Source organism: Neltuma alba, unplaced genomic scaffold (assembly GCF_004799145.2).
Source record: "Neltuma alba isolate B1F8T4 unplaced genomic scaffold, ASM479914v2 tig00013496_pilon, whole genome shotgun sequence".
NCBI lineage: Eukaryota > Viridiplantae > Streptophyta > Magnoliopsida > Fabales > Fabaceae > Neltuma > Neltuma alba.
Genome location: NW_021637722.1, coordinates 181764 through 208422, shown reverse-complemented (window position 1 = coordinate 208422; position 26659 = coordinate 181764). Strand labels below are relative to the sequence as shown.

General features: G+C 35.9%; 4 protein-coding genes across 7 annotated transcripts in view; 1 reads left to right on the top strand and 3 right to left on the bottom strand.

The window, feature by feature from the left end:
- Nucleotides 1–496: 496 nt before the first annotated feature.
- On the bottom strand, nt 497–2236 carry LOC114737755 (flavanone 3-dioxygenase 2-like). Its single transcript, XM_028925713.1, has 5 exons — nt 2030–2236; nt 1655–1878; nt 1408–1529; nt 896–1104; nt 497–685 (listed from the first exon to the last, which is right to left on the bottom strand). Exons 1-5 carry the CDS (start codon nt 2234–2236, stop codon nt 497–499), a joined length of 951 nt encoding a protein of 316 aa, XP_028781546.1.
- A 1657-nt stretch (nt 2237–3893) lies between these two features.
- Nucleotides 3894–5300, bottom strand: LOC114737753 (flavanone 3-dioxygenase 3-like). The gene is made up of 4 exons (XM_028925712.1): nt 5085–5300; nt 4729–4958; nt 4250–4580; nt 3894–4148 (listed from the first exon to the last, which is right to left on the bottom strand). The coding sequence occupies exons 1-4, from the start codon at nt 5298–5300 to the stop codon at nt 3894–3896; spliced, it is 1032 nt and encodes a 343-aa protein (XP_028781545.1).
- A 2485-nt stretch (nt 5301–7785) lies between these two features.
- Nucleotides 7786–26659, top strand: part of LOC114737773 (TOM1-like protein 4) — a 31956-nt gene continuing 13082 nt past the window's right edge. Inside the window, exons 1-10 of one of the 4 annotated variants that reach the window (XM_028925735.1) lie at nt 19246–19425; nt 20077–20219; nt 20582–20660; nt 20934–21032; nt 21129–21242; nt 21809–21954; nt 22774–22855; nt 22970–23055; nt 23142–23339; nt 23729–24337. In XM_028925735.1, the coding sequence (XP_028781568.1) occupies nt 20110–20219; nt 20582–20660; nt 20934–21032; nt 21129–21242; nt 21809–21954; nt 22774–22855; nt 22970–23055; nt 23142–23339; nt 23729–24326 (1512 nt within the window). In that variant the 5' untranslated portion in view covers nt 19246–19425; nt 20077–20109 and the 3' untranslated portion in view covers nt 24327–24337. The other 3 variants (XM_028925734.1, XM_028925736.1, XM_028925737.1) reach the window with 3 other exon arrangements.
- Nucleotides 9488–13321, bottom strand: LOC114737752 (flavanone 3-dioxygenase 3-like). Its single transcript, XM_028925711.1, has 5 exons — nt 13237–13321; nt 10628–10893; nt 10302–10531; nt 9843–10173; nt 9488–9742 (listed from the first exon to the last, which is right to left on the bottom strand). The coding sequence occupies exons 1-5, from the start codon at nt 13319–13321 to the stop codon at nt 9488–9490; spliced, it is 1167 nt and encodes a 388-aa protein (XP_028781544.1).

Genomic DNA, 26659 nt, shown 5'->3' with positions numbered 1-26659 from the left:
TATAAATCGTGGCGTGCTCGAATTCTTTTTTTACTGGGTCAAATCAAGTTCGTTAGTTTCGTTCATACAATTAAAAGATTGAATTTTTAAATTCAACTTTGGTGTGAATAGTATGCATCTGCATGTTATTGCTACACATTAAGTATTTCGTCCAACGTGTAGTTTGGATTATTAAAGTAGGACACAAATGGTCTGCAAGCGCATGAGTTGAAGATTAATTAGGTAATTAACACACGCCCAGACACAGACAACCAAATGGTTAATGTTTCAAGATCACTCTCATGCATATATGTTATATATGGAAGGGTGCATATATATAACATACAATTAGGACAACGCTAATTGATTCATTCACTAATTATCATGATAATTAATCATACACAACACGGCGCAACAAGGGCGGTGGATATTATTTAATGCAGTGCAATTACTATGCTATACTATGCACACACGCACGCACGCACCAACACACAGAAGTGCGCGTAAGGCCAACAGATTAGACTTTGAGAAGCCTGATTTGGTCAAGAGATGACTGCACATCAATCTCGTCTGCTCCGCTAGCTTCTAAGGACTGCTTATAGGTCATGCCAAGGTATGCTTGTGGATGTTCCTCGTTAACAAATGCTGGTGCTGGACTCAAAAGTTTGTCCAGCGATGGCCCATGAAGTGTGGCCACCGAGATCCTCTGCATTTTGTTGTTGCCAACAACTACCCGGTGAATGTGACTCCTATACTTCCCGTTCGTTTTAAGACCTGCACGATCAACCATTCATTAATTTACATACATAATGACTCAGCAAATGAGAAGTAAGTTTAGTCTGGATTCGCTTTCACTAACTGGGCATGGTTGAGGAAATTAAAGCATCTATATATATATATATATATATATATGCACCTCGAGGTGATCACCGAGCTGGATGAGGATGGCATGACGGGGAATATAAGCATTAATCCAATCTCCCTTGTGAGACAATATTTGTAAACCTCCATTCACATCTTGCACCAGTGTTACAATGAAGCCAGGATCAGTGTGATCAGGCAAACCGATGCGGCCTTTCGATACATAATTTGGTGGATAAAGGTTCATGGCCGATACATCGAACCCTGTGTTTGGAAAGGGCGAATTAGACAGAGATGACTATTAGTTAGTCATGAATGAATGCATATATGGGATCTTAAAAAATGTTATTTAGACGCGAAAGAAGGTTAATTATTATGAAATTAATGTTACGCCCTCTCGTTTTGTCACCTCAAGAAATACTTGGGATTTTGTCATCACCCTCAGAGAAAGAAGGGTTATATATAATTATTTCTCTTACAAGGTACAAACATTGATTCATTACAAACATTGATTCATTATTATTAATAAGATATTTACTGGGTTTATTAATTATGATTGTTGTTTACCTGATTTCAAGTTAAATGCCTTCTCTATGTAGCTCTCCTCAAGCCCTAATGTCTTCGATATTGCCTTTGCCAATCCCATTACTACCTTCCTCATTTCCTTGTGGTATCCACCTAAAATGTCACTGCCATGGGAGAACATCCCATTTCAAAAATAAAACCATTCCATTAATCGATAAAACATTTAACGATATATACCATCTGGACAACACGATCGAAAGAAGTTTTAAAAAAAAAAAAAAAAGTGTACCTGAAGCTTGATGGGTTGGGAGGAAAATGATACTGGGGGTGTGCAATCACCTTTATATATTCCCTATTTTCTCCAGAAGAACAGTTTAGGCCCCACCTAATTCGGTCCGTTGGATCCTTTTTACTGTATGTCCTCCTCTCCTCTAACGTCGTTGGATCAAAGAATTCAGAAATTCCCTTGAAAAGAGTGTCCAACACCTCATCTGGGATTTGATGATTTACCAGCTGCATGCAATATATATCACATATAGAACATTACGTTTCACAACTGAGACATGCATAAATGCGAGTTACACACACACACACACGCAGATATATATAGTCCGTGCAAAATCATAGAGCCTTGGTGCTGCGTGCATGCGTGATATATACTTACGTAGAAGAAGCCATAGTCTTGGCATACTTGGCCAAGGTGTTCTATAGCCAAGGATGCTTGATCAGGATCATTAGAGAAGAGCATGGAGTAATCAACTGTGGGAATCTCATCGTCCACAAGTTTAGCCGAATAAGACTCAGCCTCACCTGTGAGAGAAGACTCATCAGTATAGGGTTTAAGGGATGGTGGTGAAGCTATTTCAGCCATCGGAAACTGAACAAGCCTGAGAAATATCCGAGATATGAAGATATCTATGTATTTTAATTCTAATTTGATGATAAGAGATGCAGGCACAAATTAGTGTGTGTACCTATAAATTTATAGGCGAAGTATCAGAGAAGACCTCAAGTGTTATGGTCATTTTTAATTAGTAATAATATGGTTTATTATACTGTGCAAGTTGTGGTTAATTAGATTATAAGTTCACATTGACGTATATTAGCTGTATACGCATGCAGGGTATACGTAGCTCGCGCATCTCATCAGTTTTCTTTAATTAGGGCAACCTATCCCCTTATCGTCCTCCTAGAAGTTTTACTCCCTAATAACGACAAACTGATGTTTGGTGATTAATATTATTATTACATTGCCTCGTAAGATGATGGAAAATTAATGAGACACACTAACACATGTTATTTCAGAAGCGGTACGTGCGTAATGAGGTTGAGCCGTAAGAGAATCAGAGATCACATGCAACAAACCATTAAAAAAGACAAGTTCAACCAATCGAATAAAAGAAAATATAGAATGGAATTGGATCATGACGAGCTTTTTTAGATATGTCAGCAGTGACCGATTCAAGGTGGGTGAAGCGAGGTGCTTGCTAACCCTACGCTTCCAACTTCCTTTTGTACCATTTTCTTTTTTCATAGTGACTTTTTGCTTGTCAAAATTTTAAAATTAATTTTAACTCCCATCTTCTATTTAATTGTCAACATTGCCGGCCCCCTGTTACTTGATTATTTCAACTGAGATTCAGTTTTTTTTTCTTTTTTTTGGGGGGGGGGGGGTTCCGCTGGCCCTTATAATGGCGACGACCAATCATTTTGCTTGGCTTTACTAGTCATCACTGACCACTCAAAGCCCCGTGCATATATATTGCACATATATAAATGACTTATTTTTACTGTTTCTGATATTTATTCCAAAAGTCTGCATTTTTAATTGATGACAAGGTGATAATTTCAGAGAAAACATCAAAACTTTTTCTAATTACTACACCGTTATGCCAATATATGTCAGACGACGAAGTGAGAAAAGAATAGTGGTACTACATTTTGGAAAGCTCTTCTAGGTTCTAATAACTAATACTTGGTATTTCAAAATGTTATAGTGATCCAAACGTCAGATAAAGTGAGGAGCCTTGTTGGAGAGATGCAGGTCTTCTTATTCATTCTGCCATTGCCTCCTGCTGCTATGCCTCTCCCTTGGTACAATCTTTGGCTGCCTTTCTCTGCCATTTGAGACGCATGCCCAATGCTAAAGCAGGCAGTCATATTATCTTAAATGGCTATGTGAACAGCATTTTGGGAGAAGAGCCATTTTTCTCTGGCGGCTTGGCGATTTTGGTATTACAGAGATATCGATGATGCGTGAGAATGTTAGTTAATTTAGTTACCATAAAATATGAGCTGACAATAGCAGTTTAACCAGAAAGCAAACGCTATTATAGGTTTATAACATAAAATTCATGACAACACAGAACAATACATATGCAAATTCCTCCTTCATTGCATGTCTTCCAAAGCGTAATCTAAGCTGGGCGCATGCATTTGAAGGTCAGTGGCTGAGCGCCAGCTGATTTATTAGCGTGATATAAATAGAACATCGATTAAGCAACAGATGAGGGACACACACACACTCCCTAAGCATTCGGAAGCCTGATTTTATCAAGCGATGATTTCACATCAATCTCATTGTGGCCCTTGGCTTCCAAGGATTGCTTATAGGTCATTCCAAGATATGCCTGTGGGTGATCTTCATCCACAAACTCCCGAGCCGGTGCTACAAACTTGTCTATCGACGGCCCATGCAGCGTCACCACCGTGAACCTTTGCACCTTATTGTTTCCAACAGCAACTCTATGCACGTGACTCTTGTACTTCCCATTAGTCAAGATCTACACACACACACGCGATTAGGGATTCAAGTTAGTTAACAGACGACCAAAAATATCACTTCATTAAAGGGATCAATTAGTTATTTTGGTGGATAAAGTACCTCAAGATGGTCGCCGAGTTGGATGAGAATGGCATGGTGGGGAATACAAACATTGATCCATTTTCCATTGTGAGATAGTATTTGGAGACCTCCATTCACATCTTGCACGAGGGTTATGATGAAGCCAGGATCAATATGATCAACGACGCCAAAGTGACTTTTGGATGCGTGGTTTGGTGGATAAAGGTTCATGGCCGACACGTCAAATCCTGATTCCAAGTTAAATGCTTTCTCAATATAATTCTCTTCAAACCCCAAGGTCCTGGACATTGCTCTTGCTAATCCCACCACTATATTCCTCATCTCCTTATGGTATTCATTCAGAACCCCACTGATATCCATTCACCAATCATTGATTGACCCCGTTTCCAAATGGATATATGTAGTTAGACTATCGTTCAGGATGAGAGATAGCTAGAAAGGATACAAAAATTAAATCACGACTGACTTAAATAAATAAATATAATTTGTGCATGTACCTAAAGCCAGACGGATTGGAAGGAAAGTGACACTGAGGATGCGTCATCACTTTTAGATATTCCCTGTCTTCTCCATGAGATCTCGAGGAGTGTATGTCCCATTTGATTTGCTCCCCCGGTTCATTTTTCCGATACATTCTTCTCTCATCTAAATTCATCGGATCAAAGAATTCAGACACTCGTTTGAAAAGAGTATCCAGCACTCTGTCTGGAATGCCACGATTAACCACCTGCATGCATACAAAAGAATCAAAATTTCATATATGTAAGTAAATTAAATAAGTTGAACTACGTGTACTGTGACTTCTTAATTGTAAGGAGAGAAACTAATATCAAATCGGTGTAGGTGTACACACGTAGAAGAAACCGAAGTTGTAGGACGCTTGGCCTAGATGTTCTAGGGCCAAAGATTGTTGAAGAGGGTCATCAGAGAAAAGCAGAGAATAATCAACAGTCGGTATCTCATCGTCAGAAGCAGAATAAGGATTTGAATTTGATGACTGAACTGATGAAGATGGTGTAGATTTAAGGTTGCCCAAATAATCTGCTGAGTAGGGAATTACATTGGCCATGACAAAGAGGAAGCAGGAGAGGGGCAGCGCAAGATGAAGAGTATATGCTTAGATAAGGAAAAAGTGCTTTGCATGCAAAATTTGTTGCTGGCCAAACGGCCTATAAATAAGCATTCAGCAAACACAGCTTACTGTGATTGAATAGTTAGAGTGCAGTTTGCAATCTTTCTTCTTTCCTTTCCGCCTTCTTTCCGCCTCTTCCTTTCCTAATTATTAGATTAACATATTTCAATAGTTGAGATTTTAATTTTTATAAAATATTTATAAAAAATTTTTTAAAATATTTAGTACACTTGCAAACCACTAGAATTAAATTCTAATAGAATTTGTATTTTTTTTTTACAATTTAATATTTTAATACTAGGTTCAAAAAGATTTAAATATAAACTATTGAAGTATTAACCTGAGAGTTAGAAAAAGAAAGAAAAGGAAAGAGGAGGAGAAGGAGAGAAGAGAGGTTCTGAACCGCATGAAAAGAATAGAGGTGAGGCTGCTAATCGTATTTGAGTTACGCATACTCGATACAGTACCCCACTCTTACCGGTTCAAAGCCTCTCCTATTTCCTTTTTAACTATTGGATTAACCTCTCCTATTTTCCTTTTAACTGTTGGATTAACGGGTCAAAGTGGGCCATTGTATTAGGTAAGTGTAACTTAAACACGACTAGCAACTTCTACACTTCCATTTTCCTCCACTTCTTTTTTCTAACTCTTAGGTTAATATTTCAATGATTCAGATTTAGACATTTTTAAAATTATTATTAAAATATTAAAGTGTAAAGTAAATAAATTATAAATTACAAATTATATTAAAATTTAATTCTAATAGTTTGCAAATGTACTAAATATTTTTAAAATTTTTTATAAAAAAATTAAAATTTGAATCGTTAAAATATGTTAATTTAATTGTTAAAAAAAGAAGAGAATAAGGAGGGAAGATGAGAGGTTCTAAACCGCTTATTGTGCTTTTCTTTCTTTCTTTTTAATTATTGGATTGATATCTTAATGATTGGGATTTAATTTTTTTAAAAATTATTATTAAAATATGAAATTATAAAAATAAATAAATTATAAATTATAAACCTTATTAAAATTTAATTTTAATAGTTTGCAAATGTACTAAGTATTTTTTTAAATTTTTTATAAATAATCTATAAAAATTAAAATCTCAACTGTTAAAATATATTAATATAATAATTAAAAAAATGAGAGGAGAGGATGGAATTAGAAGACGAGAGATTTCAGGCCAAACAAAAAACAAAAAAGAAGACGAGAGATTGCGAACCTAAACTTCAATCATTCCGAGCTCCTAAAATGCAAAGAACGTGGTTTTCATGGCGTCCTGTATTACAATGGGAGAGGGATTCGCTCCTTTTCCCATCGCCACCATTGAATCTTTTGATCTAATGGCTCAGTAGAGCGTCGGCCCCACGAATGTTGACCTTGCCTTGCCGGGCAAACTTTCAAGGAAGAGTAGAAATTCGTGCCACGATGTACTTATTTATTAAAATCAAAGCAGTTTTCGGCAAGTGAGACGAATATACCCATAATCCTCTGATATTATTTATAAATTATTTTTAATATGCTTAATAGAGATTAATAAAAATCTTAAATTTTATTAACTGTTATTTAAAATTTAATAACTATTTGATTTTATTTTTATTTAATATACAATATACCTTATGAAAATAAAGTTAATACAATAAGAAATGAAGAGTAAACTTGTACATTTATGTGAAAATTTTTCTTTCTGTCTTCTAAATAGGATAAAATATTTTCTTTTCTTTTTGTCATATAAATAGAAATATAGGAATAATTTATATTATAAAATAGATTTTATATTCAAATATGAGAAATATCTTTTCTGTACATATACAGGCATCATTTCTTTATCAACTTGTGCGTGTATATATAGGATTAATATAATTTTTTATTTCTTAAATTTACCTTTGTTTTAATTTTATTTTTTTAAATTTTGAATTATAAATTTTGGTCTGCAAATAGTAAAATAATTTAAATTTTTATTAAATTATAGGGATTAATATTTTAATTTTTTAATGAAAAAAATTTGATAGAGCAAAACCAATTAACTCTCCGTATATATACACACTGTCACTGCTATATTTCAGAGGAAATATTTGAGAAAACTCTGAAGGAATAACGCCATGTGAGTAGATAGTAATTTTATTTAAGGGGCACTAAATGATTGATATAAGTGGGGTTTATTACGTGGATAACTTTGCCTCGTGGTCCACGTGGCGCATGATGATTCACCCACCCTCCGTCGCAGTCATTTTCAGCCAGCGAAATGGGATCCCGATTGAAGCCACGTGCAGCCAGCAACGTGAGCCTAGTGCCCCCGCCCCGTGACAACTAGGAGGGCGGTGATCCCATGCGTCAAATGCTCAAAAATCCCAACCACCGTGACTCCCCGCTTCCGTGGCACCACAAGCTGCCAAATGAGCAAATTTAGTGCCTGTTTGGGATTATTGTAAAAATTTTCTATAAACATATTTTATATAAATCAAGATAAAACTCTTCTCACATAATTATCTCATATTTCATAAATTACTATTAAAAGGCTGTTTATAAGTTATTCACAACGGGTCCTTACTAACCCTCCCCGTCACATGCAATCGCAGTATAAATTTGAATTGAATATCCCCATTCTCAAAAATGTAATTTTTTTTTTAAAAAAACTTTTTTTGGGTGACAAAAAAGACTAATCATCAATAATCTAGCACGAAAAAATAATATTAAAATTTTTAACTAGGTTAGTAGTATCCCTTGTAACTATGAATCGTCATCTAAGGATATGTTTGGTATGAAGGAAAATAAGGGAAAGGGGGAAAAGAAAAATTTTGATAAGCTCAATTCAAAAAATTTAAAAAATGAGGTTACAAGCTTTTATTAATTTTTATTATTCTTTTATATCACTTCTTCTCTTTATGAAAATTTCAAAACCCCACTTCTCCTCTTCTAACATTATTTTGTTCCTAACCATTAGGAATAAAAATAGGTCAGTTCAAGGTTTGTTTTTAACAGGTCAGGCCTGTTTAGTATAAATTAGCCTGAGCTTAACTTGTGACTTATTTTGGGCTTTTTTTCCCGACCTGAGACTAGCCTATATAATGGCATTAGTATCTTTTATTTAAATTTTAATGTTATAAATAATATTTTAAAATTTAATTATATTTAATATTATTGAAAACAAGTTATAAGTATATATTAAAATTTAACATAAAACCAGATATAAATACAAAATTAAAATTAAAATTAAAATAAATAAACAGGCCAAGTCAGGCCTAATAGGCTTCCCCAAAAGCCTAAGCCTAGCCATAAAAAAAGCCTAAGTTTTTTTTTTTTTAAATTTTGAAACAGGTCAGCCAGATCAAATTAAATACAGGTCAGGCCACAGACTCTTAATAGGCTGCCTAACTTATTTTCACCTCAACTAACCATGACGCTCCTAGGTGTGCTTATTTATTAGCACATGAGAAAATAATCCTTCTATTGAGAGTATCAAATAACAAGAGAAAACAAAAATGTCTTTCTAGGGCTGTCGTGTTAAGGTCATGGACTTCTGCAGTATTGGGCCCCATCTGGTTATCTACAGTATTTATTTTCGAACAGATCACAGATGAACTTGGGCCATTCACCCAAAAAGCATGGGCTGCAATTCATCTGGGCCCACATAATTTCATTCATTGACACTGTCCACAGTTTCACCCATTGGAAAAAAGGAATGAAAGGTTTAGCATTTAAAGTCTTCTGGTTTAGCAAGCAGTAATATTAGCTTGAATGGCTATGCGAACAGCATTTTAGGGGAAGAGCCATTTTTCTCTTGTGGCTTGGTGATTTTAGTATTAGAGAGATATTGATGATGCGTGAGAATGTTAGTTAATTTAGTTACCATAAAATATGAGCTGACAATAGCAGTTTAACAAGAAAACCAACGCTGTTATAGGTTTATGACATAAAATTCATGACAACACAGAATAATACAGTTCAATTCCTCCTTCATATGTTTTCCAAAGCATAATATAAGCTGGGCGCATGCATATGAAGGCCAGTGGCTTAGCGCCAGCTGATTTATTAATTACTGACTTCGACCGTGGTATAAATAGAACATCGATTAAACAACAGACAAGGACACACACACACACACACACGCTCTCTCTCTCTCTCTAAGCAGTTTTAAGCCTGATTTTATCAAGCGATGATTTCACATCAATCTCATTGTGGCCCTTAGCTTCCAAGGACTGCTTATAGGTCATTCCAAGATATGCCTGTGGGTGATCTTCATCCACAAACTCCCGAGCCGGTGCTACAAACTTGTCTATCGACGGCCCATGCAGCGTCGCCACCGTGAACCTTTGCACCTTATTGTTTCCAACAGCAACTCTATGTACGTGACTCTTGTACTTCCCATTAGTCAAGATCTACAAACACACACGCGATTAGGGATTCAAGTTAGCTAACAGACGACCAAAAATATCACTTCATTAAAGGGATCAATTAGTTATTTAGTGGATAAAGTACCTCAAGATGGTCGCCGAGTTGGATGAGAATGGCATGGTGGGGAATACAAACATTGATCCATTTTCCATTGTGAGATAGTATTTGGAGACCCCCATTCACATCTTGCACGAGGGTTATGATGAAGCCAGGATCAGTATGATCAACAACGCCAAAGTGACTTTTGGATGCGTGGTTTGGTGGATAAAGGTTCATGGCCGACACGTCAAATCCTGATTCCAAGTTAAATGCTTTCTCAATGTAATTCTCTTCAAACCCCAAGGTCCTGGACATTGCTCTTGCTAATCCCACCACTACATTTCTCATCTCCTTATGGTATTCATTCAGAACCTCACTGATATCCATTCACCAATCATTAATTGACCCCGTTTCCAAATACCGTTCAGGATGAGAGATAGCTAGAAAGGGTACAAAAAGTAAATCACGAGTGACTTAAATAAATAAATATATTTGTACATGTACCTAAAGCCAGACGGATTGGAAGGAAAATAACACTGAGGATGCGTCATCACTTTCAGATATTCCCTGTCTTCTCCATGAGAGTTCGAGGAGTGTATGTCCCATTTGATTTGCTCCCCCCGTTCATTTTTCCGATACAGTCTTCTCTCATCTAAATTCATCGGATCAAAGAATTCAGACATTCGTTTGAAAAGAGTGTCCAGAACTGTGTCTGGAATGCCATGATTGACCAGCTGCATGCATACAAAAGAATAAAAAATAAGTTGAATGTGTGACTACTTAATTGTAAGGAGAGAAACTAATATCAAAATTGGTGTAGGTGTACACACGTAGAAGAAACCAAATTTATAGGACGCTTGGCCTAGATGTTCTAGGGCCAGATATTGTTGAAGAGGGTCATCAGAGAAAAGCAAAGAATAATCAACAGTCGGGATCTCATCGTCAAATGCAGAATAAGAATTTGAATTTGATGACTGAACTGACGAAGATGGAGTAGATTTAGGGGTGCCCAAATAGTCTGCTGAGAAGGAAATAATACTAGCCATGACAAAGAGGAAGTGGGAGGAGAGGGCAGCGCAGGATGAAGAATACTCCTCTGTTCTTATTTATAAGGCATTACCAACATGTTTTACATAGACCAAGAAAAATTTTAAACTGGATTAAATTTTTGTTAAAATATAGTAATTTTTCAAATTTACCCTTACTTATTATACACACCTTTCTAAAAAAATAACTATTTACACTATAATAAATGAAGGACAATATAGTACATTCGTGATAAAAATTTAATGAAGTGACTTATAAATATAACAAAAAAATTTCTTTCTCTGCCCTATAAATAAGACCAAAGGAGTATATGCTTAGATAAGGAAAAAGTGCTTTGCATGCAAAATTAGTTGCTGGCCAAAACGGCCTATAAATTAGCATTCAGCAAACACAGCTTACTGTGATTGAATAGTCAGAGCCGATCAGGAACTAGTTTCGGTGTTCATCACTTTGATGATTACTCTAAACTTATTAGATCTGAATTGTTCATATTTCATTTAGATGCTCTGAATTTAATTTTTTTTATTTTTATTTGTTTAAAATAATTATTTTAATATATATAATTTAAAATAGAAATAATTTTTTGACTATCTTTTTTAAAAAAAATAATTTTTATTTAAAAATAATTAATTAAAAATTTTAAATACTCCTCCGGTCCTTAATATAAGATCCATTTAACTAATTTGATTAGATTAAGGAAGTTACGTAAATTAGTTAATTATGAGAAATATGACATGTTTTTTCTAAAACACCATAATCATCTTTCTTAATATCCATCTCCCTCTTCTACTTGATTATGATTGAGGAAGTATCCATAGGGGTAATTTAGAGAAAATTGATAAATATGAGAAATGAGTTTTATATTTAGGACCAAAACCAACTCAACAATTGAATCTTATATTAAGGACCGGAGGAGTATATATTATTTAAATTAATTATAAACAGTTTAGATATGATTAGTTTAGATAAATACTGGGACAGCTTTCGAGCCGTGCAGCGTGTCGGGTTACTCGGTATACGTAACTTAAATATCCCAGACTCCTAAAATGGAAACAACGTGGTTTCGAAGGCCTCCGCATTCCGTGCCCAGGACCAATATTACAATGGGAGGGAGATTCTCTCCTTTTCCCACCAATCTTTTGATGCAATGGGTCAGGAGAGTGTGGGCCCCACGGATGTTGACCGTGTCTTACTGGGCAAGCTCAGGAAGAATAGAAACATAGATTTTATAAATATGAGTTAGGATAAAAGTTAATTAGTATAATACTATTTCTGATTTTACTTATAAGAACTAATTAATTAATTTAAAGAGATTAATAAAATAATTTAAATTATTTATTTATAATAAATAAGTATTGTCTTTTCTAAAATACCCTTACTAATCAAGTGTATTAGCTAGAACTACTATTGTTAAAGGATTATCTTAAGAAAACAATGCTTAAATATGAGAGATAAAGTGAATTGAGGTCTTATATTTAAGACCAAAATAAAAGTCAAAAAAAATTTTATATTAAGAACCTGAGGTAATATGATTTATGTTTATATTGACTTTTATAAAAACTAATTTGATATGTTAAAACTTATTTTGATAAGTAATAGAAAAGTAAGTTCAAATGTAAAATGATTAAATGTATTGTTTTTTCCCGAACTAATTTGCCTTCATTATAAATCGATTTGTAATCTAGTGATATATATATTTTAGAGAAATCATGTAATATAAGATATAATTAAGTAATTTATTTAGCTTTCATAATCTCTTTAAGCTAATCTACTGGGTCTTATATTAAAGACATAAGATAATATAACGTAGGTATATATTTTGATAAATTTAAGAAAAATAATAAATAAAACATAATTAAATTATTGCCAAAAAAAATCAAATTATTGGATCAGGATAGAAGCCACTTAAATACCTTTATCTTTCCTTGCATTCTCATTTGCTTTCTCTCTTTATTTTTTTTTTATAGGCAAGATGAACTTGCTAAAGATAAATCAGTACAATACAACAACTACATTTAGACCCTATCTAAACGTAGGCGATCAAAACATCAAGGATGGGGTTCGTTTAAAATCTTCATGTCCTCCACGATATGATGTGCTTCTCTTGCTAGAAAATCTGCATACTGTATGGACTCCCTAGGTGCATATCTAAGTTCAATTTCCCAATCAGAGAATATTAGCCTCCTTCCTTCTGTGATCTCTGTTCTAAAAGGATGGTGTTCTCCACTGTCTGTCACGAGCAGGTGGATAGCCTCAAGTAAGTCGGTATAGACCAACACTTTGTCAAAACCTTGTTGTTTATAGATTTGAAGTCCAGTGGTAATCCCAAGTAGTTCTGTTGTGGTTGAGGAAACACGTCTAAGTCATTTCTGAAAACCTACAATCCAATTACCGTTCTCATCTCTTATGATTCCACTGCATGCAGCTTGCTGTAGATTATTCACTGAGCTATCTGTGTCAAGTGGAAACACTCCCATTGGCAGAGGTGGCCATCATGATTCCTGTTGGTTGAGTTGGAAGATTTGGTGTTTGAACTTCCCTTGATCAGTGTATTCCATTAGTAAGTAGCGGCAAGTGTTAAGGATATCCTGTGCTGAAGATCTGTGCCCCTCCATTACTCCTCTGCATCTATTCTTCCAAAGGATCCAACAAACTGTGTTGAAAGTTTTGGCCCAAGACCAACGAGCAAATTGGTGCTTTCCCAGCTCTTGTGAGAGGTTTGTCCTTAGCCAGACCTGCAAATTCAAACAAGAATAAAAGTTTTCCAGATGGTTAGGTTTAATAATTTTGTTCTATATATCTCTCGCTATCTCACAGTCACGCAAGATATGCAAAGTGTTTTCCTCTCTTTGACACTCAAAAGGGCACTTAGCACTCGTGTTTATCCCTCTGCTGGCTCTAAGAAGATTGGTTGGTAATCTCTCATGAAAAGCCTGCCAAAGAAACATTTTCATTTTCTCCGGGACCGGAAGTTTCCACAATCTTTTCCACTAGATGGCCTGACTTTGGTCGTGTTGGTGATTTATCATTCGATATGCAGACTTGACACTGAAGTTCCTATCATTACTACATCTCCAGATGATTTCATCGTCTGAGTTACCACCAGGGGGCTTAGCATTCCATAGTATGTTGATGACCCACTTTGGAAAGAAAACCTCCCAGCATTGTACGTTCCACGACCCATTGCTTCCAATAAAATCTTTAACTCGTGCACTAGGATTTATTAAATGGAAGTTTCTCTCGGCCAAATGGATGAGTGGTTCCTCCAACGATGACCATTTCTCCCACCAAAATAAAGCGTTGTTTCCACTATTTATATGCTTCCCAAGCCTTGCATAGAATTGATCCCACACAGATGTAATATTGCACCATATTATGGAGGAGTTTGGTTTTTTGATCACTACTAGGTAGTCACCGTCTCCACACCCATATTTCTTTTTACGGGATTGAACCCATAGAGCTTCTGGCTTTGTCATAATTCCCCAGCATAATTTCATGATGAAAGCAATGTTTTGGTATCTTAGGTCTTTTATACCCAGTCCCCCCATTTCTTTCTCCTGTTTAATTTTCTCCCATGAAGTCAGATGCATCTTCCTTCCCTCATGGAATTGATTCCATAGGAAATTCTGGCTACATTTCTCTATCTCCTTTAGGATTCCTATGGGAAGCAACATGGTTTGCATTTGGTAGCTCGGTAGCGCTGAGATTACCTATTTGATTAGAATAGATCTACTAGCCATTGTCAGAAAATTTGCCTTCCAGCCTGCTAATCTCTTTTGAACCTTATGTATGATTGGGAGATGTATAGCCTTCGTCAGTCTTTTACGTAATAAAGGAATTTCAAGGTACTTCCCCAAGTCACTAGTTATACCGATGCCTAGTTGTTGGCTCAATTCTCTTGCCCGATGGAAACTTACATTTTTTGAGAACAAAAGCCTTTGACTTGGCTAAGTTAATTCGGTGACCTGAAGTATCACAAAAGGTCTGCATTATATCGCGCATCACACTTATCTGATCACTAGAGGCTTCTCCAAATAGAAACAAGTCATCCACAAAGAAGAGATGAGAAATGGTTGGTCCTGAATTACTCAGTTTTATCCCTTTCCAGTTCCCCTGCTCCACTTTTCTTGAGATCACTTGCCCTAGTCGCTCTATGCATAAAACAAACAGATAAGGATTGAGAGGATCACCTTGCCTTACTCCTCTTGTTGGTTTGAATGAGTGTGAGGTCACTCCATTCCACACGGCTTTCATAGAGGCTAAAGAAGTGCAAGCCATGATAAGGTTAACCATGCCCTCTTTGAGACCTAAGGTAAGTAAAGTTTTCCTCAAAAAACTCCAATCCAGGCGGTCATAGGCTTTTTCCATGTCGACTTTAATGGCCACAAAACCTTTCCTTCCTTTCTTATTCCTCATAGTATGGATTGCTTCCTAGGCTATGACCATATTGTCACTCCCTTGTCTTCCAGCTATGAAACTGCATTGTTAGGGCTGCACAAGGTAACCCATCACCTGTTTGAGCCTATTTGCAATGATTTTGGTTATGGTCTTGAAGCTTACATTGCATAATGATATCGGTCTGAAATCTGTTAGTTTTTCAGGATTGTCCACTTTGGGAATGAGGACAATATGTGTTTTGTTGATTTCACCAATTTTTGTTGGATTCTCCCAAGCCTCCTTAATAAACCTGCATATTTTAAGGCCAATAGTATTCCATTGATTCTGGAAAAAATGAGCTTGCAAACCATCCGGTCCTGGTGCCTTGAAGGCACCCATTGTGAAGGCTGCGTTTTTTTATCTCTCCTTCAGTTACCCTTGTGTGTAGCAGCTCCAGATCCGTGTTTGACAAAGGAGTAAAGACAGTGTCCTATTCGAGGTTATCATTAACAATACAGTCTTTTTTATAGAGCTTTTAGAAGAAATCCCTTGCCATTCTGCACAACTCCTATTGGTCAGTTATCCAGGTGCCTTCCTCATTCTTTAAATCCTCCACAAACTGTCTTTTTCTTTTCAGTTTTGTTGAAGCATGGAAAAAACTAGTATTTTTGTCTCCCCATTCTAGCCATTTGCATCTTGATTTTTGAAACCAGAGGAGTTCTTCTTGTGCCACCAGCTTATTATAATCTTTCCATAACTTGCTTTCCAGTTTCCATAGACCATTTGAGATTTTATCTTTTCTTGCCTTGTCAATCCCTTCAAGTCTTTGTAAGATCTGTCTCTTCTTTGCGGGAATATTGCCAACCACTTCTTGATTCCAGATCTTGGCTTTAGTTGCAAAGTTGCTGACTCCTTCACACCATTCTTTCCCTTCCTATGCTTGGTAGACTATCTCAGGAAAACCCTCCTCAAGAGCCCACGCAGGCTGATAATTGAAATGTTGTTGTGTGAGCTTGCAATTATGGTCCTTATCTCTATCAGAGACTACCACTACCCTGTGGTTAGATTTATATTTTAACATGTGGTAGGCTTTGTAATGCGGAAATTCGAGGTCCCATTGAGTATTACCGGAAACCTAGTCTAGCCATTGCTTTCTCTCTTTATGTTGACAACTTCAGAAGCTCAAAATTTGAGCGTACACCGCAACCAACTTTTAAAACAAGAGTTGGTTGGACAAAAAGTCAACCCAAACAATTCAAAAGCTCCAACTCACCCATAAACTTCCTTTTTATCAATTTTAACGCACATTTGCTCCCTCCAATAGCAATCCAAACAAGTGTTAAATCATCCTGAAACTTTTTAGTAACACGTATCTTAAATTATATTACCTCTAATCATTAATATGAAAGCTATTTTGACTTTTAATTTGATCCTAAATATAAGACACCAATCTATTTATCTCTCATATCCATCTATTTTTTCAAAACAGTCATTATAGTAGCTGTAGGTGTTAAAAATTTAATTAAATAGTGGTTTTAGTTAATACATGATTAGTAAAAGTATTTAAAAAAAACAATACGTAATTATTACAAGTAATTAATTCAATAAATTTTCTTAATTTATTCAAATTAGTCAATCAACTTTTGTATTAAAAGCTAGATGTATTGTATTTTTTATGCATGTATTATATATAGGCTATCATCAGTTATCAATGTGCGCGCGCGCACAATATTTCAGTGGAAATATTTAAGAAAACTAAGGAACAACGCTATTTAGTAGTACTGATATTTTTTTTAAGGGGCATTAAATCATTGATACCAGTGGGGTCAATTACGCGGATAACTTTGCCCATGATGATGATTCACTTCATCCACTGTAGCAGTCATTTTCAGCCACCGAGATGGGATAACTATTGAAGCCATGCGCAGCCAGCAACCCAGGCATCGTTCCCTCCGCCTCGTGACAACCAGGAGGTGGGTGATCCCTTCCCATGCATCCAATGTTCAAAAATCCCAATCGACATTGCTCCCAAATGACCCCCCCAAATTAAAAAAGAAAAAATACATGCACAATAAAGATCCCCATTTTCAACATCTGTCAACAATGTAATTTTAACAAAAAAACACTTTTTTTCGGTGACAAAAAAAGCTAATCATCCATAATTCAGACAAAAAAAAAATAGTACAAAGATTTTTAACCTGCCTAACGGTATCTCTCATGAATATGAATCGCCATCTAAAAGGAAAAATCATCTTGTGTATAGGATCGGAAGGGAGGAGGGAGTATAGTAACTTATCAATTAGGCACATCGATGTCTCCTCTTCCAACATTGTTTTGTTCCGTGAGAAAATAATCTTTCTACTGAGACTTGAGAGTATCAAAGAAAATGGGGGAAAAAAAGAAGTCTTTCGAGTGCCGCCGTGCTAAGGTCATGGACTTCCGTCGTATTGGGCCAATTCCAGTGGTCTACAGTGCTCAATTTTGACACCGAATACTAACTGCTTGGGCCATTAACCCAAAAAATGGGCCGCGATTCTTCTGGGCCCACATAATTCATTTGCAAAAATTTTCGTTGGTAACGACCATGGACATGGCAAGGATCATCACCAAAATATTTATGTCCGCGACTATTTGCCAATTTTTTCATTCTTTTTCCCCCTCAATTTTTCCTTTGACCCGGACTGTAGAGACGAAAAATGAAACACCATCCATCTTTTCACCCATGAAAAAAAATGGAATGAAAGGAAATGGAATTTAAGATGCTTGCTGGGCCAGTGAATTCAGTCTTGTGACAGTACAGACTCCAAACCCAAGCCTGTTTGCCCCTCAAAATTCCAATTTGTTGTTTATGTCCGTTGTTATTAATTGTCCATAAAAAATAAAACTTGTTAAATATCTTATGCCATCATCTCTAATATTGAATATAAAACCTAGTTTGTAAAAAAATATTTGGATAAAACCAAATCATTATTTTAAAAGTAATTTTATGATATATTAAATAAATATGTGGGAGAAGTTTTATTTTAACTTACATAAAAATATTTTTAAAAAAGTAAGTTCAGGTGAACGAAACACCCCATAGTATTATATGTTATCTCTGATTTTAATTATAAGACTCTGTTGACTAATTTAAAAAAAAATTAAAGAATTTCGTTAAATTCATTATTTGTAACAAATAGGTATTGTCTTTCCTAAAATATCTTTACTAATTAAGTGTATTGGCTATAATTATCATTATTACAAGGTTTATCTTGAAAAAAAAAGATAAATATGAGGAAAAAAAGTGAATTAAAATTTTATATTTATGATCAAAATAAAAATAAAATAAATTCTTATATTAAAAACTAGAGGTAGTACAACCAGGTGCATAAAGAGCACTATTAGATGGTTAAATTTCACATAACAAGAAGACTGTTCTCCTTTCCAGTTATATGAACATCAGCGCCAACCCTGCACGGACTAAAATCAGCCCGGGGGCCCCTGCTTGGCCGGCGTTCATAAACTCACCAATGTTATTTTTTGTCATTGTAAAAATAAAAACGCGTTTTCAGCTTTGCTTTTTTTCCGTTCACATCCAAGGCAAAAGTCAAAGTTACAAACCTAATAGGTCAAATGTCAACCCCATTCTTCCAATCTTAAGTCTTTCGTTCTCTTTGGTCTGTCTTCACCCTTTTTCGCCTTCGCCTGTTAGGTTATCACAATTCCCAATTCCCATGTCACGCCTTACGACATAAAATAAAAGAGGGATTATTTCTTTAATATAAATCCCTTCATTATATTTATTATGTAAATGTATAATTTTAGTCTTAATTTATTATCATTTGTATAATTTTATTTTATTAATATATATTAAAACGTGATAAAATTAAAAATTAAAAAATTTATTAAATTTTAGGAAAATATTTAATAGGATTTTAAATTTTTCATTCCAAAAACCATAAATGCTTTATAAATAGAATGAACAAAAAAAAAGGCTCTATGAAAATGAAAAATTATTCCGAATGTCCAATCTATTCTAGAGTTTGCAAGACAACTAGACAAGGAAGGGGTAGCGGAAGTCTTCTCAGAGCTGTGCAAGCAAAAGGTCGCGAGCCCTGAAATCGGGTCTTCCTTTTTCTAATATCTCTCGTCGACATCCCGATCTTCTGACTCCGATACTACTCCAATCGGATCCTCTTCTTAGTTCTTATTTTACGGAACACAGGATAACTTCCCTCTTCTCCTGTTTCTCCCAATCTCACTTCGGCTTTCTCCTTAGCACTTTAAGTTTAAGGTATTAGGTTGTTGTTCCCTCTCTGTTCCATCAAAATTCGCGCTATCCATCTAATTCTTTGATTCATTTTTCTCTAATGTGCTGCCTTGTCATTTATTATGCTCTAGCTTTGATGGGTTCTTTTAACGCGATGATCTTGACGTACCTTGATTTTGTTTAGCTCGTAGTTTCCCACGATCTAATTGTTTGTGCTTCTTAATATTTTGCACAAATTCGGTTGGCGTTGACAACGAAGGACTTATGTTGTAAATCCTGTCCTATTTTTAGCTGATTTTTTTTTCCGCCTTTGTAATCATAAACGGTGGATCTTGTTTGCCCAGGGACTAACATTTATGACTTTTCTCTTGGTGGTACATTTAATTTCTCTGGTGTCAAATGTCAAGCTGTCTTTCTTCTTCTTCTTTTGGGGGGGGGGGGTAATTCGATAGGCTCTTCTTTTGCAATTATAGCTTTGATCTCTTGAATTATAAAGTTTTCAGTCTCATTTTATCCTTTTCCTTGTGTATATTGCTGTATGATTTTAGCATTAGCTTAATCGTGTGGACTGATTGCCTTACTATTGATTCGGGCTTCAATTTGCAGAAGATTAGAAGACGTCATTGGAGTCGGACAGACATGGCTAATAATGCCGCAGCCTGTGCAGAGAGGGCGACCAGTGACATGCTGATTGGCCCGGACTGGGCAATTAACATCGAGTTGTGTGATATCATTAATATGGACCCCAGGTATCTTCATGCTTTGCCTATTACACATGGGCAGATGGCTGAACTCTATTCCTTCATTTTTCCTGTAGCTCCTGTACTTGGGACACATTTATTGAACTGAGAAGTTGATATGAAGGTTGGATTTATTTGCTATATAGTATATAATGGAGGATAGTTACTTCATTGTGTTACATACCCATCAACTCTTGTGCAGCAAGAACCCATGCGTCTGTCATTCACTTCATTCTCTAGCATTCTCTTTAACCTGTTGTTTACTATGTCACCTGGGTTGAATAATCTGTTGATGTGTTGATTCTTAAAGTTGTTTACTCATTTCTTTCCTGTTTTGAGAGTACTGTATGTTTTTGAATTTGGATTTGCAGGCAAGCAAAGGATGCATTAAAGATACTTAAGAAGCGTTTGAGCAGTAAAAATCCCAAAATACAACTTCTAGCCCTTTTTGTCAGTATTTCTATTCTTCTTTAATCTCTATATATTTTTCTGCTAATTTTCAATTGCTTCACATGTGCTTGGTATAGAAAGGGTGAAAATTCTGACATTATTGATTCTTTGTATTGTGCGTTGTGCAACATTATGATAATTTGCTTCTCTGCTGTAGTTCTGAGATATTGTCTGTGGTGTACTTTCAAAATGTTCATTTATTTTTTTTTGTGAGTGAGGTAACAAGAATTGTTTACTTTACATAGATGTTTCACGTTGGAATATTTGATGTAGGCATTGGAGACTCTCAGCAAAAATTGTGGTGAAAATTTGTTTCAGCAGATCATTGAGCGGGATATCTTACATGAAATGGTGAAGATAGTGAAGAAGAAGGTATATACTAACTTGTTCATTGTTCAATAATGTTACTCCTGCCCCTGTATATGGAAGACTTATATAGTGTTTTGTTCTTTCGATCTAATTGTGCAGCCTGACTTAAATGTCAGGGAAAAGATACTGATTTTGATTGATATGTGGCAAGAAGCTTTTGGTGGTCCAAGTGGAAGGTTTCCCCAGTTCTATGCAGCGTATAATGAACTAAGGGTGATTGCTTTGTTTATCTCTATCTTACTCTGTTCATTTATCAATATTTTGCGAGCAACAGTTCTACTTGTAAAGGATATACATTGGCGTATCGTTCATTTTATTGTAGATGGATGGTAATCCTTTCTACTTTTCTTGTTGGAATTATTTTAACTTGTTCTGCATATGGGCTTGAATGTTGCTACTCATTCCTATAGTTGTCGCTTCAGTCCCACTACCAAATTAGTGTGGAATGTGGAATCTCTTAAGACGTGTCATGGTATAGTCACCATAGTTCATATGATATCATTTATTTGTTCATAATCTGCTCTGCTGCTCAAGCTTGTTGTTTATAAACTGATCTATTGTGGTGTACCATTAATTTTGATTTACTTCAGTGTCAACGGAGTCAATTCTCATACATGCGCACATATGGACAGTTTACTTTATCTTAAAAGATATCCATAACTTTCACCCAAAAAAAGAAAAAGAAAAAGAAAAATCCTTAACAATGTTGCTGCTATGTGTATAAGTACTAACACATTGATATTTTGTTTCTGTAATATATTATTCTCAATATTTGACAGTCTGCTGGAGTTGAATTTCCCCCACGAGAAGAGAATAGGGCACCTCTGTTCACTCCTCCTCAAACCCAGCCTATTGATTATCCTACTGCGGACTATGATGATGCTGCAATTCAAGCTTCTCTTCAGTCGGATGCTTCTGGCCTTAGGTATTCTTTAATTTGCTTGTCATTCTTAATGTTCTGATTCTATTGTTTGTTAAGTATGGCTAGCTGCAGTTCCTTTTTCTCACATTTCACATTATGTAAGATAAATAACGGACTAGTTAAGTTAGTGTCAATCTTATAATTTCAATTATTGACATAGCATGGCAAATTCTAAATTTTATAGACATAATTTACATGTTCGTTATAATGATTCCAGATTTCTATTATAATGAACATCTTTTCAAATGAAGAGGGAGGTCTATATTCTGTCTAGGTCTCGAATTTCAGTTCATACATTTTTGGATCGGTCCCTTGCTTCCCAATGATGGTTTCTGTTGCTTGGATGTACGTTTTAAAGTTTCTCATCAATTGTGACAATTTTGCCTGATACTGGTCCTGGTGTGAAAATTAAATAGAAATGGAAAATATTGCATATTTTAAATTAGCTTTTGCCTTATATATGAATTGAATGATTGTAGTGTCTTTTTACATTCTCTTTTTAGTGTTTTAACAATGGGATCCTTCCTTTTAGTGTTTCTGTCTGTAAAATGTGATGTAAGAACTTTATTCCGGGATCAAACTTCTATAATCAATGCGGTTCAGAATATGTCCACTTGTAGATTCACCATAGTTAAGCAGGATGTGGTTGTTAACGGATATTTTGTCTGGTGGAGCTTTTTTTTTTTTTGGGTACTTCTAATATCCCTTTTTTTTCTTTTGGTCTTTGTTTCTTTCTGGTGATTATTTCCTTTTTGTAGCAATATTTTATTTTTGGTGGTTTGTAATATATTACTCCAACTAAAGTCGTTTTATTATATTTAGCCTGCCAGAAATTCAAAATGCTCAAGGAATAGCTGATGTATTGATAGAAATACTTAGCGCGCTGGATCCAAAAAATCCTCAGGTGATACTGATTTTCTTCTTGTTATTAGTTTTTGGCAATAATTTTGTTTGCCACAATAACATTTTTAAATTGTTCAGCCTTTTGGTATGTAATATTCTTGGTCCAATATTTCAGGCTGTGAAGGAAGAAGTAATTGTTGACCTTGTTGATCAGTGCCGTTCTTACCAAAAGCGGGTCATGCTTCTTGTGAACAATACTACGTAAGAATATAATCTTAATGGATGATTATTTCTATTCTTTTTGCAATAACATAGTGATCAGACTGGGATGGCTGCATAACTTTCAGGGATGAACAACTTTTGAGTCAAGGATTGGCGCTGAATGACAGCTTGCAACGTGTACTTGGCCGACATGATGATATCCAAAACGGAACTCTTAATTCAGGTGCAACTGCGAGAGGAACAGAAACCTCTGTTCTTCCACTTGTCAATGTAAACCATGAGGACGATGAGTCGGAAGATGACTTCGATCAGTTAGCTCATAGGTGAGTCCAAAGGTTATTTATTTTCTTAGTAAATATCTTTTCTTTCTGGTGTTTGCTATCTTGTCCTCTAGTAAAAACATGACACGCGGAGAAAATTTGAAAAAGCTTAATCATACGATGCTGAGTTATAAAAGAACATTCAATTGTTATTTGTTCCATTGCAGAACTTGTCACCGAATACTTAAAACTAAGTCACATTTTGTTTGTTTATCCTGTTTCTTTGCACTTTTTCTTGTCTTGCTCAGTGTATTCACAGTCACACGGGCGCATGATCAGGCTACCCATAATCAGCTAAAAGAGGCACAGTCATTTGATACACTTGAGTTGACATATCTCTCTTTGCATCCAGTTTTATCATTGTAATTAATGTGCCATCATCATAATTGCAGGTCAAGAGATACTCATGCACTGGGTCGTAAACCAACCAATGACAAGGCAGAAAGTGTAAGAGTAAATCAAATTCTTCCCCCACCACCACCATCAAGGAAGCCTGTCGCCTCTGATTCTGGCATGATTGACTATCTTAGTGGCGACACATACAAAGCAGACAACTCAGGACCAGCCCCATTTTTGGCTCCGTCTCATTCCAACCCTTATCCGTCCTCACCCCCTTCTCATGGCATGAGTACGTCACCGCCAACTTTTACCAGACAACCCGTGTATGATGAACCATCGCCCCCGAGCAAATCTACAGATCAGCTTCCTCCAGCTCCGTGGGAAACGCAATCTACTGGTGTCGTACTTCCACCCCCACCGTCGAGGTATAACCAGAGACAACAGTTTTTTGAGCAGCAAGGTGCATCTCATTCAAGTAGTGGATCCAATTCCTCTTATGATAGCTTGGTGGGGCAAACGCAGAATTTGTCTTTGAATTCATCCACCCCAACCAAACAAGAGAAGCCGGAAGATGCCCTTTTCAAAGATCTGGTGGACTTCGCTAAATCGAAGAAGACTTCGTCGTCTTCGAAACCGAATAGGTCATACTAGTTGTGTTTGTTGTTGGTACAGCTTATATGCATGTTGATCGAGTTTTGCCTCACATCTGAGATGACTATTTCATGCTTGCCCTTGGGAACTGTCGTATGTGATTTATTTTTCCCCCCATGCATGTACCTAGTTTCATCCATATGCTGCATATATTCATGTATATTGATCATAAAGAATTTGGTGACTCGTGTTTTCAATAATATTGGATTTTGAGCCGATAGCAAAGTGGGGGGAAAAAAAAGAAAAAAAGGATTATGAGCATCCAAATTCCTTGAGGATGCCTTCACTTTTCGGGATTCTAGTCTCGTAGATGGCCCCACAAAAGAATGGGCCCGAGACTCTTGAGGGCTAGCTCCTCATCTGTCAGCTCGCAGCGAGCCGTCAGTCAATTGGACTTGATCATCGACTGCGTGTGACACAGTTATTTTGGACCCAAAAAGTTCTAATTTGAAATAGATAAAAATTTTAATTAATTTTCAAGTTTGATTCGCATAATTACTCATTAAAATGTTCTTAATACTATAAATTCGATTTTTTCATTGACATTGTTGTCACAAAAATATAGTCTCGCTAGAAAACACCTGAAAGAATTAGATAAAAAAGGTAAATCAGGTATTAATTTGTTTTCCGCATTTATAAACCTTTTCAAATGAGAGGTTGCTACAAAAATGATTATTTTTTGGAATAATTAATTTTTCAACGTTATCGTTTTGTTAAAATAGATAATTCGATATTTTTCTTCGCCAGCATGATAATTCAAGATACGTATATGCATGCACATTCAATTATGAAAAGTCAGAACATAATTTGTGAGAATTTTGAATATTGATACGAGATAGATATTAATGATGAGATAGTGGCTTGCAGCAGCACATTCGGTATAAAAATAAGGAAAAGGATGGGGCGGAGCTAGGCTGAGGTAAGGTGGCGCGTATTCCAAGTTCCAAATCTGCAATATTGATGGGTTTATATCTGCATTCTACCCAGAAATGTAAGCTAGCTATGTAGAAGTGATGAGGAGATTAATGGTTGAAACGCGATGGAGAGTATCAAGATAGAAGATGGCGACTTTATTTGATATTACTGATGATACATGCATGGTGACTGGTGAGCGGGATAGAGGACTGTATCTATGTATATATAATATTACATGTTGCATACATGAAGATGATACTGCAGAAATTAAGTGACGCAGATTAAGAGGAGAGCAGGTAATGAAGGATGAGGCGGTTGCAGGCGTGCTTAATGTGGCCACACAAGCGCATCATTATCTGTCTCTTGATTTTTCCAGATCTCGACGCCGGCAATAATACGCATTTCTCCTCCCTCTTCCTCTTCACTCCTGCTGATTCCGCCATTCTCTCTATGTTTTGCTTCTGCATGGCTGCTACTAGTAGTGATAGCGGCTCATATATTAATTATACAACACACTCACACACAAGTGTGTGTGTATATATAGGGTTAATATATAATATGGGGGGAGAACGAGAGAGAGAGAGGGAGGGAGGGAGGAGGAACCTTCGTGCCACCTTCTGGCGATTTGCCATTTATGTCACAAACACAGACCCCAGCTTCATGGGACCCCGACCATGTGCCGTACATCACCAATATATTCATCACTTTATTTCATCCTCCACAAACCTATTCATGCACTTGCTATAACTTCACCTTCAAGATGTTTAACGTGCATGAGTTTAAATTTAAGTTAAAGCAATGCTACCATCATTCTTAAACTTCCAAAACATCCATCACCAACTAATTATACATTGGGTTTGCACCAGTGTGTGCCAACCGAAGTTTCTTGCTTTGTTTCCTTACTGGCCACCGGGCGACAACAATATTTTTAGTATAAATTTTTAATGTTCCAACTATAAATTTTCGGCTGTTCTATTATTTCTTGGTATTACGCTTCGGTGCATATTCCAGTTTCAGCAACTGGTCTTCTCAAATAACATTGTTAATTAGAACTTAGCCCGGAAAGATGAGGAATGATGTGACTTTCAATAGTACTCACCAAACCCCTAATTCTGATTATTGAGTTGATCGAAAAATTAATTTTAATGTATTGGCTCGTCAAATAAAGGAGGACGTCATTCATGTTGGGAGTTGGGACTGCGAAATTTATGAGAATAGTTTTTGTAAATCGGTACCAAACTAGAAATCATATTCTTCCGCAAACCTTTAAAAATTATTTTTTTCTCGATCAAGTCCCAACTAATCATTTACAAATCCTCATAATAATCTACTAGTATGGTACAATAATCTGATGGCCATATAAGTGATTACGAATATTAAATGAAAAATACATAATACCCACAAAAACAAGACATACA